At 38.4% G+C, this 17,672-nt stretch overlaps 2 protein-coding genes across 4 annotated transcripts in view; both read left to right on the top strand.

The window, feature by feature from the left end:
• The first annotated feature begins 3,856 nt into the window (after positions 1-3,856).
• pi15a (peptidase inhibitor 15a) lies at positions 3,857-9,467 on the top strand. Its single transcript, XM_024279714.2, has 6 exons — positions 3,857-3,984; positions 4,135-4,454; positions 4,992-5,110; positions 5,498-5,630; positions 5,701-5,816; positions 7,484-9,467. Exons 2-6 carry the CDS (start codon positions 4,185-4,187, stop codon positions 7,617-7,619), a joined length of 774 nt encoding a protein of 257 aa, XP_024135482.1. The 5' UTR covers positions 3,857-3,984; positions 4,135-4,184; the 3' UTR covers positions 7,620-9,467.
• A 4,360-nt stretch (positions 9,468-13,827) lies between these two features.
• The window catches only part of crispld1a (cysteine-rich secretory protein LCCL domain containing 1a), a 16,101-nt gene continuing 12,256 nt past the window's right edge, over positions 13,828-17,672 (top strand). Inside the window, exons 1-3 of one of the 3 annotated variants that reach the window (XM_024280178.2) lie at positions 13,828-15,744; positions 15,833-15,883; positions 16,366-16,627. In XM_024280178.2, coding sequence (XP_024135946.1) covers positions 16,367-16,627 — 261 coding nt within the window. In that variant the 5' untranslated portion in view covers positions 13,828-15,744; positions 15,833-15,883; position 16,366. Of the gene's footprint in view, positions 16,628-17,672 lie in introns of all 3 variants that reach the window. The other 2 variants (XM_036217491.1, XM_036217490.1) reach the window with 2 other exon arrangements.

The raw sequence follows: 17,672 nt of genomic DNA on the forward strand, positions 1-17,672 counted from the left end.
TTAGGCTCAAAATTAAAATTCTGAGTAATTCTTTGTTGTGAATCAGGAGGACACAAAAACATGTTTGAAAAAAATTGCACTTCAGGTCCACCTGATATTGCACCTTCAGGGCCACCGTAGGTATTTCTGTCCATTGTTGCCCCAAAAATCTGCACCAAAAGATTTTAAGTTTGTAACATCATGAAATTTATAGCGGTAGACACAGTTATAACTTATTCATAGATTCACAACCTCTACAAGTGAATGTGTTTCCACGAAATGACTTAAGAAGTTCTGGAGGCAAATGCAAAGAGCAGCTTGCAGTTTTCAAACAAAATGAGAACTTTTTATTTATTGATCTGGAAAGTTGTCAACGACTGTAACCGGCGCTCCACACAGAAACTCCATCTGCATCTAGAGACAAGCATTTTCTCTGACAGAATATCTTAACTCAGACCCACTTTTAAGGTGTTTCCAGACTGCTCATGTGCTCTGGCAGACTCTCCAATACTTCTCATAAGACAAACAACTCTGCTGTGACTTCACACACATTAACACGTGCGGTGATCACTTAAGGGGAAAGTTAGAAGTGACAGCAAGTCGTACTTTTTTCTTACATTACAGCCCACACGTGCAAGTGAATATTGCAGCTGCCTGGGAAGAGGAGATAGGTCTTCCTGCAGTGGGAAAGACCCAAACTTTTGTATGGAAATATGGAGAAAACATTGAAGTGGTAGATCTGAATTACAGGTGGCTGTAGGGATTTAGCAGGAGGTTGGTGTATGTAATGGATAGTGAGCCAAGAGTTGAGAGCATTAAATCAAACGTATTTTTATCACAGTTGACCCTTGTCCCAATATTAACATACAACTAAACTGGGAAGAGTTAAAGCGCATCAGTCAACATTAATGTAATGACAGAAAAGGACAGCAAATTTCACATTTATGTTTGTATAAGCTTGAAATGTGAGCAGGCTGAGCTTTTGACAGTCTGGTACGGGTTGATTCTTTGGTAATATAAGACAAAGTGTTAGACGCCATGAATCACATGTGAAAAGTGTAGTTAACCTATGAAGATGTTGGTTTCTCAGGTAATCTGAACCTATTTTCAACCATCTGTCAACACGCTGACCATCTCCATTCTCTAACAATGAGCCAGGAGTCTGGAACATTAGCATAATCACTTAAAGTTCCACTCCAATTATATTTTATTCTATTTTAAGCGTCCCCAGTGTGATTGTTATTATGATTATGCCATTCTGCAGAGTGGAAGGAGTTCATCGGAAATTTGGCTCTGAGTTGGGGAGAGTAAGCCTGTCCTCTCTCCTGCTAGCTTTTAGCCCCTCACAACCCTAAGCTAACATTAGCAGTGCAACAAAAATGGCGAGCAATATCGAAGCTACAGTTTCCTCGGACAAGGAAATCGAAGACGTACTTGAATCTATCTGTGTGCAAGTGGATGCATCAGAATGGAGCGGAGCAGGGAGCTTGTGGGTTGTAGTTTTTACATAAGAAGTACAAGCTTTTTAACAAGCATTGTTTCGTCTCCTCCTTATTTATCACATTTTGAAAAAGGAGATACTCAGTAACGTATTTATAAACTTAATTTTCTTCATATATATATGTCCTCCATCATTAGAAAAATGCTTCATAAACATGTTAAAAACACCCAAAACTTCCATTAAAGTGAGTCTTTAATTCAAATGAACAAAGAGCCAACCTTAAGAAATTGTATTACTTGTTTATCTTTCCAGGTTCGCACAGATCCACTTTGACCTATTTTTTGTCTGAAACAGACAAAAAAATGCAGTTTTTGCGCATGATGCTCTTTTGAAATGTAAAAAAACACAGATTATGTGATTCCTGTTCATTTAACATGTAGAGCATTACAAAGCTTTAGCCTGTGTCTTTCCTGCTTTCCCTTTTTGCTCCGCTCTGCACCTCATTCCTTCTGCTGAACTGGCATCGACACCACGTTTCAGGAGGCCTCTGGAGAGGGGGAAAAAAACACTGGGGGAAACTTGGAACAATATATTGTATGTAAATAAATGCTCTATCTAAAAAAGAAGGGCTTTCAAAACATTCTCGAGCCCTTTAGGAGAAGCATGTGCCCCAAATAATGCTGTAATTACTGCAGTGATAATATGATAATAATGCTGCAGCCTCCTTGGAAGTCACTGGGTTCACTGTGGAAACAAAGAACAACACTCTGAGACTGGAGGAGTATCATCTGGGGCCTTGAGGAAACTGCACGTGAAGATTTTGTGTCTGTGTGTGTGTGTACATATAGTTTATTGTATTCTGTGCTGCTTCCAGTGTTTCCACAATGAATCAGTACTTTTTTCACCATTGTTTAATCTTTATAAAAAGTTGTGCAGCTGACAGAAAACAGTTTGAAATGCAAATATTTCCAATACATGGATTTTGATGGTTGTCAACATCATAAACTTGCACAATTAACGAAAAGTATTGTGCTAAAGTCCCACTCTAATAATCTTTTGAGCTATTGTAAACTGTTCCTGGTGGTTTTTAATGGGAATTTTACCATTTTTAGAAAAATTATTAAAACTTTTGTCATTTTCTAGGACATAATTTCTGCAGAAATTCAAAAGAAATTTGCCTCTGAGTTGTGGGCGGGACTGTTGGCACAGAGTAAGCCTCCTCTCATATCCCAACATCCCTTTGTTTACATTTTCTCCTGCTAGCTTACAGCCCCTCACGTTGACATTAGCAACAAAGATGGCGAGCGACATTGGAGCTATCCAGTTTTGCCCCGGAAAATGAAGATGTACACGGATATTTGTCTGCAAGTGGGTGCATCAGAATGGAGCAGAGCAGGGAGCTACTTTTTTCAATTGACATTTTTTATCTGCACCTGATTCACAATGATTTGAAAAAAGAAATACTCAGAAATTCAATTTTGAGCTTGATTTTCTATATATATGTCCTCCATTGTTAATGCCACAAGAACAAGTTAAGAACATAATTTTCAACGAAAGAGAAAATAAAGGTAAACAAAATGATGCATTGGTTATAAAATGAAAGTAATCAGAGCAACTCTTTCAGTATGAGGATTTTTTTCTCTTGTCAAACATATATTATTGCTCTTTGTGTTGAAACTAAATATGTTAAACTAATTTTTCCTGATTTACACCCTCACCTTAACCACTTTCTATCCCCGTGAAGTCCTCAATAAACAGTAAGGAAGTGCAGCAGTGTGGAGCAGGGGCTAGAGTGAAACGGAGGAGAAAATCTTTGCTCTGCACCACTCTTGAGTGATATATCCCCTGCTGCAGCTCTAGCGCCTGAAAATTCCATCACTTTCAAAGAGATTTTTGGAAAAGCACCAGTTGTCTGCTGCAGGAAAAAGGAGCAGACAAAGAGGAGAGAGAAAGGAAAAGAAGGAGAGAAAGTGCTCCTGCGTCACAAAGCTTTAATTTGTTCACCAGCTGCCAATAAAAATGATGACCTGCAGGAGAATTTTTGTCTTCATTGGCTCCTTATCCTGGCAAGCTGGGGCCACACTTTGAACAAGTGTTATCTTTACTGTACTAAAAGTCTATATCATCCAAATGTATCATATAGAAAGTGTTATATTAATTTATGCAAGTCAAATCCCCTTTTTGTATCAAACATACAGCATAAAAATGAAACTGCTTGCAAAGTCTTTTATGAGTATTCATCACCTTGAGAGTCTATTTCATTTTTAGAGGGACAGATTTGCAACAATTAAAGGATGTAGAGAGAAGCAGCGCATCCAAAAGATGTCTCAGGTGTCAAACTGTGCGTCCACCTCTGAGGCAAGGGCGCTTCCTGCTCCATCCACCACCATATATAAAGCCGCAACGCAGGACCTCTGAAGCACTCACACAGTTTGCAAAGCGCAGAAGCCCCCACTCTCCCGCTCACTCGCAGCGCCCCCTCTCTTCTCGATCCACAGCGCAGAGACTGGAGAGGTGATACTGCCTTGGCAACTCAGCCTGGAGGCACCGCCACGCCAGACGAGGTAAGAGAGCTGAGATGCAATGTGGCGGATTTGATTTGTGCAGTACTGCAGCAAAAGAGAAACTTCTATTCACTTATGTCAGGATGTTGAGCATCCACGCGCATCTCGCAGGAAGTTTTGTCTAATTTCAATTTTATTTTTAATTCCCAGAACCTCCACCCCAAAAACGTCGGGATATTCTACCTACAATTTAAACAAACATGAAACACCAGTTATTTGCTTTAGATTTGATACTTGTGTGCCTGTCGTGCGGAGCAAGTGCACTGGCCACCAGCGTTCCTGCTGCGCCCCAGTCCTCTCCAGCCGTCAATATCACTAATCTGGGCGCAGCGCGCATCAATGGAGCCACGAGTCTCTCCAAAACCAGGAGGAGGCGTTACATCAGCCAAAACGACATGCTCGCCATTCTTGATTATCACAATAAAGTCAGAGGCAAAGTCTTCCCTCCTGCCTCCAACATGGAGTACATGGTAGGTGGAATCTTTTATTAAACCTCTATATTTTTGTTGGTGTATTAAAGCTGCAAAACAATAATTATTAAGGAAATTTAATGTAGCAACAATAAAACAACAATAAAATTAGTTTTATTTTGCAAATAAAATCATTTAAAGCAGCTTTTATTGTAGTTGACGCATGCATAAATATTTCTCCCATCTCAAATAAATATATTCTGAGTTCTTAGATCCTTGTAGTTAAACTTGTCAGAGCTAATTATCTTTGCACCAGATGTTACAAAAGTTCAAAACAGCTACTGTGTCAGGAATAAAAGGCTTTGATGATGTTGTCATTGCCTACTGAATATTAAATGCAACCAAAATCTTATGTCATTTAGTTATTTTTCTGTCACACAAAAGGAAATCAAACAAAAAAACTTTTGTAAATGTAGCAAATTCATTCTGTCATGTTGACATCACTGGCTTTAATTTTTTACAGAGGTTTTCTTCTCCAACTTCGATGACATACTGATTATGTAATGGCTTTTCTTTACTGTGTCGATCTGTATTTAGGTTTGGGACGAGACGTTAGCCAAGACAGCTGAGGACTGGGCTCATGCCTGTCTGTGGGAGCACGGGCCGTCTAACCTCCTCAGGTTCTTGGGTCAAAACCTCTCGGTCAGGACAGGACGGTGAGTGACCCCTGACACCTTTCCCACTTCCCAACATCTGCTGCTCCTCTCAGGGATGACTCCCTCTCAGCCGTGGTGGCTGCTTCATCTGAGCCCCCTTCTTCTTTCCCCTAAAAGTTTCAGCACTGTGACCCGGGAACTGCTTCAGGAATGCTCCTGTGACCTTTTAATATAAACAGAACTGGCGCTCGCAGCCATGACCCTGGAGGACAAAAGTGTATCCCTTTAGTGTAGAAACACAGTGTTTCCTTTAAGTTTTATCAAAAAACAACCAAGACTTGAAGATAAAAAAGTTAATTTTATGATTCAGAAAATGATGTAGTCAACCAGCTATGAGAGATGCAAAAACATTGTGCCTCCTTAACATTGAAATGTTTCCGTCCACAGCTATCGATCCATTCTCCAACTGGTGAAGCCCTGGTACGACGAGGTAAAAGACTACTCCTTTCCATACCCTCGTGACTGCAACCCTCGATGTCCGCTCAGGTGCTACGGACCGATGTGCACTCACTACACACAGGTGAGCAACTTAAACTCCGTGTGACTGTCGAACTGTCACAACACTGAAATAACGCTGTTCTGTTTTCTAGATGGTGTGGGCAACATCCAACAAAGTGGGCTGTGCGATTCACACATGCTACAACATGAACGTATGGGGCTCTGTGTGGAAGCGGGCCACATATTTAGTCTGCAACTACTCACCCAAGTAAGTACTGACCTGAGAATTTGTTCTGATAAGCTGATTGGGTGCTCGTTTCAGGCTTCAGAGAGACCATTTTTAAATTTTTAATTCTCGTGAACTTGCTAACATGATGACGATCCCATGACGAAACACCTAATCCCAATAAAGCCCACCCTGTTGTGTGCTGAGTTATGTAATACCACCCATGTCGGCGGTGAGTTCAGTTAACCCCATAAAAGGCTTTGAAGCCCTTCTACATCACTAAAGCAAAAGGCTTGTGACTCACTTGTGACCTAGGATCTTTAATCCAATTGGTTTGAAATGTGCTGTATGCAAGAGTAACTGGTGCAGGACATTCATGACCTACTTTGGCCTGATAACTTGAGTAGTGGCCTGCATTCTCCAAGAGTTGAGGTTGGAAGTTCAGAGACAGTCCTGTCTTTTATTATGCAAAGTCTAGACAAATACTCCTGTTAATCTAGTGTCTTGTTTGCACATAATTATGTCTGACACAATTGTTTTTTTCCATGTAAAAAGAAAAACCCCCTTTAAGACTTGACCGACTAATATTAAATATCTTCTTTGGTATTTTTCTCCATGATTTCTAATGTACTTCTTGAATCATTCAAGGGGTTCTGGGTAATCTGTCCAAAAACCAATGACTGAATGTGGCTGTGTCCAAATCCCTCCCTAATCTCTAACTATTAAAAAACTATTTAGTGCTGGACTATGTAGTGCCTTGGAGTTTCAAAGCAATTCAGACACCATGCTCACTACTTTATTCAGTTTAAACATGACGTCACCAATTTCACAAAGTAAAAACCTAATGAATATGAGCATTTTAAGAAGACCACTTATAAATCTATGGGTTCTAATGATGAAAACTTGGGTGATGCACACTGGTTTTTTGCAGAGACTTCTAAGAAATTTCTAGGGCACTTGATTTTGGAATTTTAGATTCGAACAGCACTACAAAATGGCCAACCCCACTATATAACAGATCTAAGTAATGAGTAGTGAAGGGATTTTTAACCTATGAGAACTGATCTGAGTGACTCCTCCCCTCTTCCAAACAGGAAGTACCTGCTGGCTCCGAGAAGCCAAAATCCTTTTGACTTCTATAGAGAAATAAACAGCTATTACTCAATTATTCTATTAGAATAACCCCTGTTTCTCTGATACCTTATTTTAACATGTTATTCTAATCTTTTTTTTTCATTTTTGTCTGTAGTGCAAGTTATTCAAGTTATAAACTGGCCAATCAGATGCCTCAATAAAAGTAGTTGGTCTTACATCGAACGTTTAAAACATTTGATTGACAGATTTTGTGTAGCAAAGCTATGAGTGTGGGCTGATTGGCCAGAGCGGTTGCTATAGAAACGATTACTCAGACTGACTTGGACCAATCACTGCTTACTGATGATTTCCGGTTCCAACATGGCGGCGCCCATATTCCCAAAAAAATGGTGACGAATTGACTTTATTTTGTTGGAACTGTAAGTAGGTCATTTTTTATGAATGGTGTCACACTTACTTGGTCCAGTTCTCATATCCTGTCAGTGGCTTCAATAAAATCTCCTTTTATTTATTATTCATAATCCTCATGCATCTCGACGTTTATGTTCACCTCAGAACAGGCATTTCTGTGGTCACCCCCACATGAATTCACCCAAAACATTGCTGTCTTCCAGGGGTAACTGGATCGGAGAGGCTCCCTACAAAGTCGGCGTGCCCTGTTCCGCCTGCCCTCCCAGTTATGGGGGCTCATGCAGCAATAACATGTGCTTCCCAGCCCTCAAGACAAACTACCTGCACTGGTTCAAATAAACACAGGTTCTCCAACTTAAGCTGACAACCTCTACTACCACAGAGACATTATTTTAATCAAGTAAGGATTTGCACAACAATTTTGGACTATACTTTGTTGTATATATCGGCTTATTTAAAGAGAAAAACATACATTTGAAGGCATCATGTAAGTTGATAAAATGTAAATATTTTGTGTATTAATTTGTAGCATTTTTTTCTTACCAGATTGCAAAAACTAAGATTTTTTTTAATGGATATTTATATAAATCTTGTGAAGGTGTGTTCTGCATGCGGTGCTGCAAACACACTTGTTCTTTTATTTTTTGACAATGTGGTAATTTAGGACATTACTTTAGGTCTGGTACAGCTCTTCATACAGGCTCACTTTGGTGCTATGAGCATCACACCTTCATGCTGTGTGCTCTTACTTTGAAAGAATGTCGGGATCAAAGAGGATCAAAAAGATCAAAGCTTTTGACCTCAAAGGAAAACACACACTGACACTGTCAACGGCGTCGTTGCTTTTGTGCGAGTTCCAAGCTTCATACTTTAAGCTGAACTTGAATGAAAGACAAGTTTTGTCTGATTTACTGAAACTGTCACAGCTGCTAGACAGGAAAAGAAGAGGCAATCTTCTTGTCTGAAGCAAATTAAAGAAAAGAAGAAAAAAAAACACTTCACATTTAAGTGAAAACACCAGATAAGAGCGAGAAAAAAGGAGTTTCAACCTGGTGTCAATCACTGCTGCTACAGTTACCCCGGTTACGAACACAGATTCATCTGCTGCGCCAAACTTCAGGTTCACAGCTGAAGCACAGCTGCTGAAGTTGTATTTATTCAAATGTCTCTCTTTAAGAACCTCTGTTTTTATTGCACAATACCCATCTTCAGAACTCTTGTGGTGCTAGAATGCAGCAAAAGCCTTCATTTGCAATGGCACAGTTTTAACAGGAAATTAGTTTCACTGCCTGTCTATAGGAGGCAGGAATTTGTTTCTGCTCAATATCGTAACTGCTTATTCAATTAAAACAATTTTGCTAGATAAGAGCCAAACTGCTTCCCAGGAAGAGCCAGGACATTAGGCTTTATCATATCCAAGAACCTCCAACTGTTACCTCTGGACACTAAAGCCAACGCTATGCCTGCCATTGTAAAGGATTTTGCACAATTTTTGCTAATAAAAAGCCAGAATAGACCACCATTAACTTGCAGTTTCACTAAACGTGTGTATAATAAACATTTTGACCAAATTCTGAAACTAGTCAGTCATTGAAGTTACAAAAAGTCTATCAAAAAAGGTCAAAATAATCATAACAAATCCTGCTTTTTAACAATAACATCTTGAACTTTTTGTTATAATCTGCACTAGATTGTGTGTAATACAGAAAATACATTTTTGGGGCATTTCATGTAATTATGCTTCACAGCAGTACCTATATCTGTTTTAAAATCACGAGGACAGTAAATATGCAAGTGAATTGTTACATATTTTTATATAGCTTTTATTTTTGGTGATAATTTTTATTAGTTCTTGGAATAAGGCACTTAAGTGCACCTTAATTGTTTGTAAATTTCTAAAATATATTTTGTTGTGTCTTCTTTTGTATATGTAGATATCAATACCTTGATTATGTCAAAGTACGTACAATGTAAATTATTCTGTTTTTATATATATTTAAATCATATTCCTTTTGTAGCAAGAATGCAGCATATTAAGACATATTCAACATATTCAAGAGAATAAAAATGCAAAAATAAGAAAGTAACGTTTTTCAGCACTGATGGTATTTAAATCAACTACGATGTATTTATGTCATGAATTGTGTTTTGTCTTTGTCTTTGTAATAAAATGTTCTTTGATTGCTATTTATTGTCTTATATTTGATCAAACTGGATGTTTTTTTTTCCAATATTACGGCTAATAGTAATTGGCTGATATTATCCAGCCTAAAGAATCACACGTTTGTTTGCATTAGTTCATCTATTTCCTCTGACCTGATACTTGTCAGTGTTAATCTACCAAAAGGGAAGCGATAACGGTTTAAGAGAATATCGATTCAGTGAAACATCGTGATCATTTTTTAGGCGATACTTGCATTGATTTCAAATAATGCTAAGGCAATATTTAATCATTTGTTTAAAAGCAAACAAGTTGTTCAGTCTTACTTTTGCTTTCCACTGAAATATTTCCTAAATTCCCAAAAGAACAGCACCAGGAATTTTATTGGGTAAAAGCAGTGTGTTGATTATTAAACATGTATTTCACAATTTAACTTTTGTGAAAAATGTATTGATATTTAGATAATTCTGAAGTCATTATTAAAAAAAATAGCAAAATATTGTTTGGTACAACATGTATTGTATCATGACACGTGTATCGTATCGTCAGACTCTTGTCAATACACGCCCCTAGTAAGACATACTCCGGGAAGTATCTACTGGGATTTTTGTTTTACCTGGACTCACTGGAAGAGAAAAGCCATTTTTGCCTTCATTTTCAACAATAATTGAAGTGGCAATATATAATTTGTTCAAACATAATGAATTCCATCAACTGGAAGTGAAAAACTAACATCTAAACGGGGAGATTTTTTACTTTTTATTTTATATTTCTATAATTTTTAAATAATTGTGTCAATTTTTCTGGTGGACACATGCAGGACTTAAGGGAAGGAGACCAGACATGATGGAAGGAACTTAAAAGATTTTAAAGTGAGAAAAAGGGGGAACCAATATTATATTTACAGGACGCTTCGTCAGAGAAGAATTTCCCGCCACGTTCACACATCTCAAAATTTCACCAACAACCGCCTCAAACCTACGTTTTAAATCAGAAATAAACTTGTTTTGGCACTAAGACAGTGTGTCAGAAAAAGTGGTGAGGAGGCACATTTTTAACCTCCAGTTATTGCATCAATAAAAAAGAAGTCTACTAGATAAAAGTGTCAGCCAGAACCAACATCTAAAGCAACGGTGATCCGAAGAAAGACTCGCCACTTTTCCTACAACCACGTTTGAATTACTGCTCTGTCAGATAAATAGTACTGCTGAAACCGTTTAGTCTTTCTTAAGTATGTAACTGATGAAATGTTTATTCATAAAGAACACTGAGACTTCAGAGGGGCCGCGGCAGGTTGATAAATGACACTGTGGGTTTGGGTGAAGCGCGTTTCCAACTGGCTGAGCAGTTATCCAACCTCACCAGTATTGAGAAGTATTAGAAAGAGATTGCACCTGTTTAAGTGTGTATACCAATTAAATAAGCGAGTAAACATTTGTATGGACGAAAGGCTTTGAGAGGCTTTGTGATGTGAACAGCTGCAAAAAGACTCTCCTTTATTGTCTCTGTACTCCACAACCTCTCTGTCCTCCCTGACTTCCCAGACTGCTTGAAAAACTTGGCTTGGCACGGCCTCCAGGGGGATGCTGGGAAAGACTTTTCTTTCTAACTCTCCACTTTTTTTTCTCTTTTCTTGTTCTTCTGGAAGTCTAGAAACTCCATTTATTTAGAAGTCACCTTGCAATCTTCTAAATTCTTCTGAAACTTGTCCTGATTAAATTACATTTAGGATTAAGCGCCAAAACAAACGTGAAAAAGAATGCAACTGTTTTAGCGATTTTGTATTTAAGGTTTTCAGCAATGAGCAATATTTTAAAGTAAAATAGATCTTTGTAAGTATTTAGGTCAAATGTGAACCATTATTTTTCCCTAGAGTTTGATGACAGTTTCTTGAAACGTGTTAGGATCGCTCTGATTGTTGGAACCTATTTTATTCCTGTGAAATCTTTAGCAGAGATTTACAGCGACTGCATGGACTTGCAGCCTTTCTCCCTCCCATGCCTTTGCTTCAAACATGGAATAAAAAATAAGGTAAACAGATCATTTGTGGTGTCTCGGACTCTCAGCTGTCTATTTTGGTCTATAATGCTGTTTATTTTAGACGGTTTTACCATAATATGTGGAGAAATGGGCCATTTCTCAGAGGCTGGGTATACATGTACTTTTTGTGCTGGAAACCCACAAAACAAGTCTTTTTTTGTTCAAAAAAACCTCACAACTGCAGTTTCAGTTTTAACTGTTGCAGTTTTTTCTTTCTGAGTAGCTTTTTCATCTTACATGGTCTAGTAAAATCTAAATAAATCATATATATTCAGATTTAATGATGCATGCTAAAATAAAATGTCTGACATGCTCTCAAGCCACAAAACGGTATTGTCTATAATCACCTGAACATTTAATAGTATTCTTATGAATGTGCATGAAATAAGTTTGTTTAAAGAGTAAAACTTGAAGTCAAAGAACACAAATTGAGATAAAGGTATAGTCCGAGTCCAGTATTGGCTCCTTGTATCCCACTGGAGTCTTTTTCTTGGACTAGTCTGTGTCAGTCTCCTTGCAGGGAGTCCAGAAAATCCGTGTCCTTTAGCTGCGTGACACGAGCCAAAATCAATGTCCTCCCCAGGAAGTGCAGTGCTTGTGAAAGCACAGCTTAATCAGATGGGCTTCGTTCTGTACCCTCTACTCCCAGGCTTTGATGCCATCCGTGGCCCGCCTCCCCAGCTTGTTCTTCTAGGCCAAAGTGATTCCTTTTAATGGATACAAAGAAAAAAAATCCTTCCTCCTGTTTTTTTTTCTTTTTATACAAGAGAGGGTTTTAATTAAAACGTGTTTCTGAATCTTCATATTAAATATTAAAAATAAACACCTATTAAAGTACAACTAGATCAGGAATCCAATCTAGTTTTTGTAAAAAGATTTCTGTGTTTTTGTCCTCAAAAACTTTTAAACTTAATACTTTTAGGGACAAATCAGTGTAATTTCCAAATCTAATCTTTGCTTAACATAAATGTTTTGTAAAACTCTGGATTGTACATTATTGTTGGACATAATGGGTGCACAAAGTTGTTGTTGGTACAGTCTATGAAAGGACAGTGACACCTGGTGTTTTTGGGCACAAATAACACTCGCAAGTTCAGATGTTTTCTTGGTAATTTTGATGTTACAACACCATCATGTTGGTGGAGCAATTATATGATGACTGAAATAAAAAACACAAAGATAAAAACTTAAGTTTGGTTCAGATAAATATCACTTGAATGCAAAAGCAAAATGTTGTTCAATAAGGCGTGATCTCTGTTTACTTTTAGTTTGATTAGCTGACATGGAGAGTTTTGATAGAGCATTTCATGTACAATTATTATCAGTTATTAGAGCTAGTGTGTGTTTGGAATGGATATTTATGTGAAGAACTCACATTATAATTTCATTTTTACCATTTCATATCATTTTACTCAGCATTTTTTAAAATAAGTAATTAAAGAAAAAACAGTTAAAAATATTTTTTTAGTTTAAGTGTAATTTGTACATTTTGTTAAAGATTTAACTTGTAATTAGAAAATAAATCTTAGCTGTTCTTTAAAATAGTTGCCTTTTTTTCTTGTTGACACCAGTCTTTTGCGAAAAAAAAGATTAGCCATTTTCACTGATTTTTGACTTTGAATATGTAAAATACACTCTTCAAAATCACCAATTAGCTCAGTTTTGCAATTACCTAATATTGTTCAAGCCTTAAAAGATCTGTTTAATGTTGGACTTAATTTTATAGAACAAAATTCAACCTTGATTTATTGTAAATCACTATAAAAACAGTTTTAGAAAAGGTAATATTTTTTGTATAAAATTCTAACCAATGAAACAATATTTAATAAAATTAAGTTTAATCAAACATCAAGTTGAAATGTAAACTTGAAAATTGATTCAGTGATTTGTTTGGGATACTTCGGCTTACATTTTATCCAACAAAAACTGCAACAAAAAAAAAAAAAACTTGAATGTAATAACAGAAACCTGCTCTTTAATGTTTCTGAGTCCAGTGGTGTTAACGTTTTAGCCACTTTACAATTCAAATTCTTCCATAACTAAACAGATTAATGATATTGTTTAATTTTCTTGTATTTATGCGGTTTTGTAGAGTTTAAAGGAAACCGTGTTAGGTGATGAACCAACATGAAAAGCAGGAGAGTGTAGAATCAGAAGACAGTTAAGAGTCCTGCGCAAACGCTTCTCCAACACAAGAGGGTAGAAGTGGACAGCTCTGACTCCACAAGAACTACCCTGTACTGCTGAGACAGCCTTCTGCTGAACACAGCTGATAATGTCATGAAAACAATCATGTAGAACATCTGCCAAATGACCTTGATGCTCTTTACACCCTCATTCACCCAGATCCTGTTCCAACAATCTGACCTCAATCCAACTCAGCCAGAACCATCACGCCAGATATGTCACGCGCCAACAAAAAGAGCTTCCTTTGGTGTTTGTGTGCTCCGCTGCAGCGCTCAGAGGCTACTGTTGTGTGGATGTTGGGCCTGGCTTGGTGTTTGCATTCTTTTGGGTTCATCGAGTTTCTTGGAAGACCACACGCTGGATAGAGGAGGTGCAGGAGGGAGATTCAGGGCGCTGGGCTTTAAAAAACAGCAACTGTGTTGGTAAGATAGCGAGGGTAAGGGGAGGGCAGCACGGACAGAGAGAACTTGGAGGGAAGGCAGAGAATGTGCACAAGTCAAACACACTGTTTTATAAAGCCAGAGATGCTTCGAAGAAGAAATCACTCAGAGATCTTTGACAAAAAAAAGTTCAGCTAAAGAATTAAATCATTTATGGTGCTTTACTTCAGGCAGAAACAAACTGGATTTACTTACTGGGATTGTTGTAAACTTGACAAAGAGAATCCCCCTGAAAAAGAAACAAAACCCTGACCAATTAGCAAACATTTAATGAGTTTATTTGGTTAAATATTCATACTGTGGCTCAGTGACATCTGCTTACAGTTGAATCTTTTTTGTGCTTTTTAGCTGCAAACTTAATTTAATGTAATCAATCTACTTTAGAGCATTTGAAATAATTGTTTTTATAGGCCAAATCTCCCACACTTTTTCAACTTGGAACTGTTGCAATTGAACTTTTTTTTTTTTTGTTACTTTTTTGATGGGAATCGTGAGCTCAGGGAGACTTCTGCTATTTCAGCTGTGGAAGCAGGAGGAGGGGGAGACATGCCAGCACTGACCGCAGAGAGAGAAGGTCGCTGCTGGGGCCAGAACCAGAACCCACGTCTCCCTGGAGGCCGACCCAAAGATAAGACAGCAACCACTCTATGTGTTCCTGCTGTGACGAGGGCAGGGGCACGGAAATGGATCATATCAGCAGGTGGAACCTCTTTCTTTTTTCTTTTTTTTATGTCAATCATACTTTTAGAGACAGCCATGCATACAAGAATTCTCCAAATTATGTTTTTATGCCGAGAAACAAAAATGAACAAAGGATTAAAAGTGTAATGGAAACAAGTGCAGCACAGACTAATGGGTGTTTGGATTAATATGTCAAGAGTCACCTCATTATTTAGGAAGGTAATGATGGGGGGAAGAACTGACAGGGGGGTAAATATGGAGAGTCTGGTGCTTTTCTCTGTTTCTGCATGTGCCATAGCAACTACTGAAAATGACCAGATGACAAAAGACAAAACTTTCCTGTTTCCATGTTGGAGTTGTTATACCAGAGAAGGGAAAGAGTGACTGTGGTTTACAGTCACCTGTGAACAGTTAAAATGAGGAAAAATATATATATGATCTCAATTTTCTCTATGGACACAATTGACTTTTATTTTGAAAGGTTTATAGAGAAGTTTATATGGTGTGCTAATCAACTGCTTCGGTTTATTATACTTGAGGAAAAAATGAAAGGGGTTGCATGCCTTAAAAATGTGGGAATCACGCGTCATGACGCGCGCAAGTTTTGGAACAAACGGTGGGGCTTTCAGGGGGCGTGGTCAGGGGCGGGACTTTTCCGGAGCGGTCAAGATGAGAATAAAATGTGGATAAATGATGCTTTAGCTGCAGAAAACTCCCAAAGAGGAAAGAGTGATTTTAGTTTCAACAACAACAAAAGAAAAAATATTACTTTAAAAAATATATATATTTTTTTCTTTTGAAAAAATTGTCAGAAAGAGTGATTCCAGCTGCACCTGAGCTGCGCGACTTTGGAGGCGGATTTTCTTTCCTTCTCCCTCCGTCTTTGCTGAAGTTTTCCCTCACAGCGGGATCTCTGAGGACTCCAAGAAGCGGGCACCATTCCATTTCATTAAAGGTAAATTATTTCCACAGTCTGCATTAAATCACATCATTCTGCTTCTGTTTCATTATGCATTTCTCCTCACATTTTCCATTACATATAGACTCGTTCCAGCAGCCTGTGCCAGCGCGCGCCTGCATACCACAAAGTTCAAGTAAGTTTACTGAAAGCTTTCTCAGTGCAGGAGCATCTTTTTTTTTTTTTTTTTTTTTTTTTTTGCAGCATCCTTTCCTCTTAACTCTTAACTGCAGCTGTTCTTATTTGCTGCAGAGTTTCTGTTAATGATGTTAATATAAGTATTAGATTTAGACTTTGGATTAAAGTTTGGAAACTCTTCAAGGACACTTGGAAATCTTTATTTCTTTATTCCAGTCATTCCTGCCAGTTTACACTCTGTGAACCCCATTAGCTTGCTCATGGCATTTCACCAAGAAAAATGCACTGTCCACACCAAGATCAATATTGACACGGGTTACTCAGCAAATCTGATAGAGAACGTTAATTGTAGTCCTTTCAATAACTGTGTTTTCTCCTGTGCTCTTGATCCTCTGCCAGCTCAGCACCGTGAATAAAAAGTCTGCTGACACAAAAACTTCTCCATCACAGTTTAAGAGAACCTCTCTTTATCTCTGTAAGGATGAGTCAAGTGTCCCCTCAACGCCAGAGAGGCGTCTGTTTGCTGCTGCTCCTCCACACATGCACGGCTATGGTGATGCTCCCAAACTCCACCGGCTGGGAGAAGATTTTGGACAAATATCTGGATGAGGATGGCGACTGGTGGGAGGCCAAACAGAGGGGCAAGAGAGCCATCACTGACAGTGATGCTCAGCTCATTGTGGACCTTCACAATAAGCTCAGAGGGCAGGTTTACCCTCCTGCTTCCAACATGGAGTACATGGTAGGTGATTCTTTATCAGTTTAAAATATCGATCCTGATACTTCTTTAATTTGGTTTCCAAAAGAGAAGAATTCCACCAACGTGCCAGCTTATCCGGCTTTATCTGTAGCCATCACGTCCACGCACAAAAGTTGTATTTGCACGTTTCACCAGCTGTTTCACCAAACACACACTTTCTAAAAGCTCTGGAACCGTTCCAAAAATGTGCTGGCACAGGACAGGCACTAGATCGCATGGCCACCAACAGCACCCTCACAGGATAAAAATCAATACAATTTGGAGACGTAATGAGGTTTTTATCACCCTTTTATCTTCGCTTAAAGAGCAACAGAACAAAAGGCGGTTTTATTCTGTGGTAATGGCAAATAAACAGTTCCTGCTGGGGGCAGTTGGTGGACTGTGTAATTGTATAATTGAGAGGTTGGGCTTGAGGACCCCTTGTGTGTGTGTATTGTGTTCAGGCTTCTGGTTGAGGCACATGCATGTGGAGAAATGCTGAGCTGGCAGCACTCAGTTCTTTTCTTCTGTCTCCTGTTACAGTTTTTTTAAGCTACAGGGGCAACTAGGGGTGAAAAATAGAGGGCTAGAAGTGAAGGTGTGAAAGTTGGCATGCAAGATGCACTGATGTGAAATGATAAAAAAGAAAGACATGCATCAAACAAATAACCAAAGAAAAGAAATTAAGATAAAGTTGAATGTTTGGGAGAAAAAATAATTCTTTTATATTTCTGCACTTTTATTTTGAAAGAACTTCTGTTTTTGTTAAATTGCTGCCACTTTTTTTAGAAACCTCAGCTTCGGTTTACTGGAAGATTTCATCGACACGCTCACTTGCTCCAAATGCGGATGCACTCACATAAAAATTCATTTGGCCATCAGCTCTGTCAAGATCCACTATTGTATTAAACTTCAACCCCAATGACCCTCTGCAGCTGACGTCCCAGAGTCTCTGAGATAACATCTCTTCAAATCCCTCTCTTTTTCTTCTTCATCTGCTTCCTGTCCTTGCCCTCCCCCCTCTGCCTTTCTCTCAGAATGGGACTCC

Source organism: Oryzias melastigma, linkage group LG20 (assembly GCF_002922805.2).
Source record: "Oryzias melastigma strain HK-1 linkage group LG20, ASM292280v2, whole genome shotgun sequence".
Classification (NCBI taxonomy): domain Eukaryota; kingdom Metazoa; phylum Chordata; class Actinopteri; order Beloniformes; family Adrianichthyidae; genus Oryzias; species Oryzias melastigma.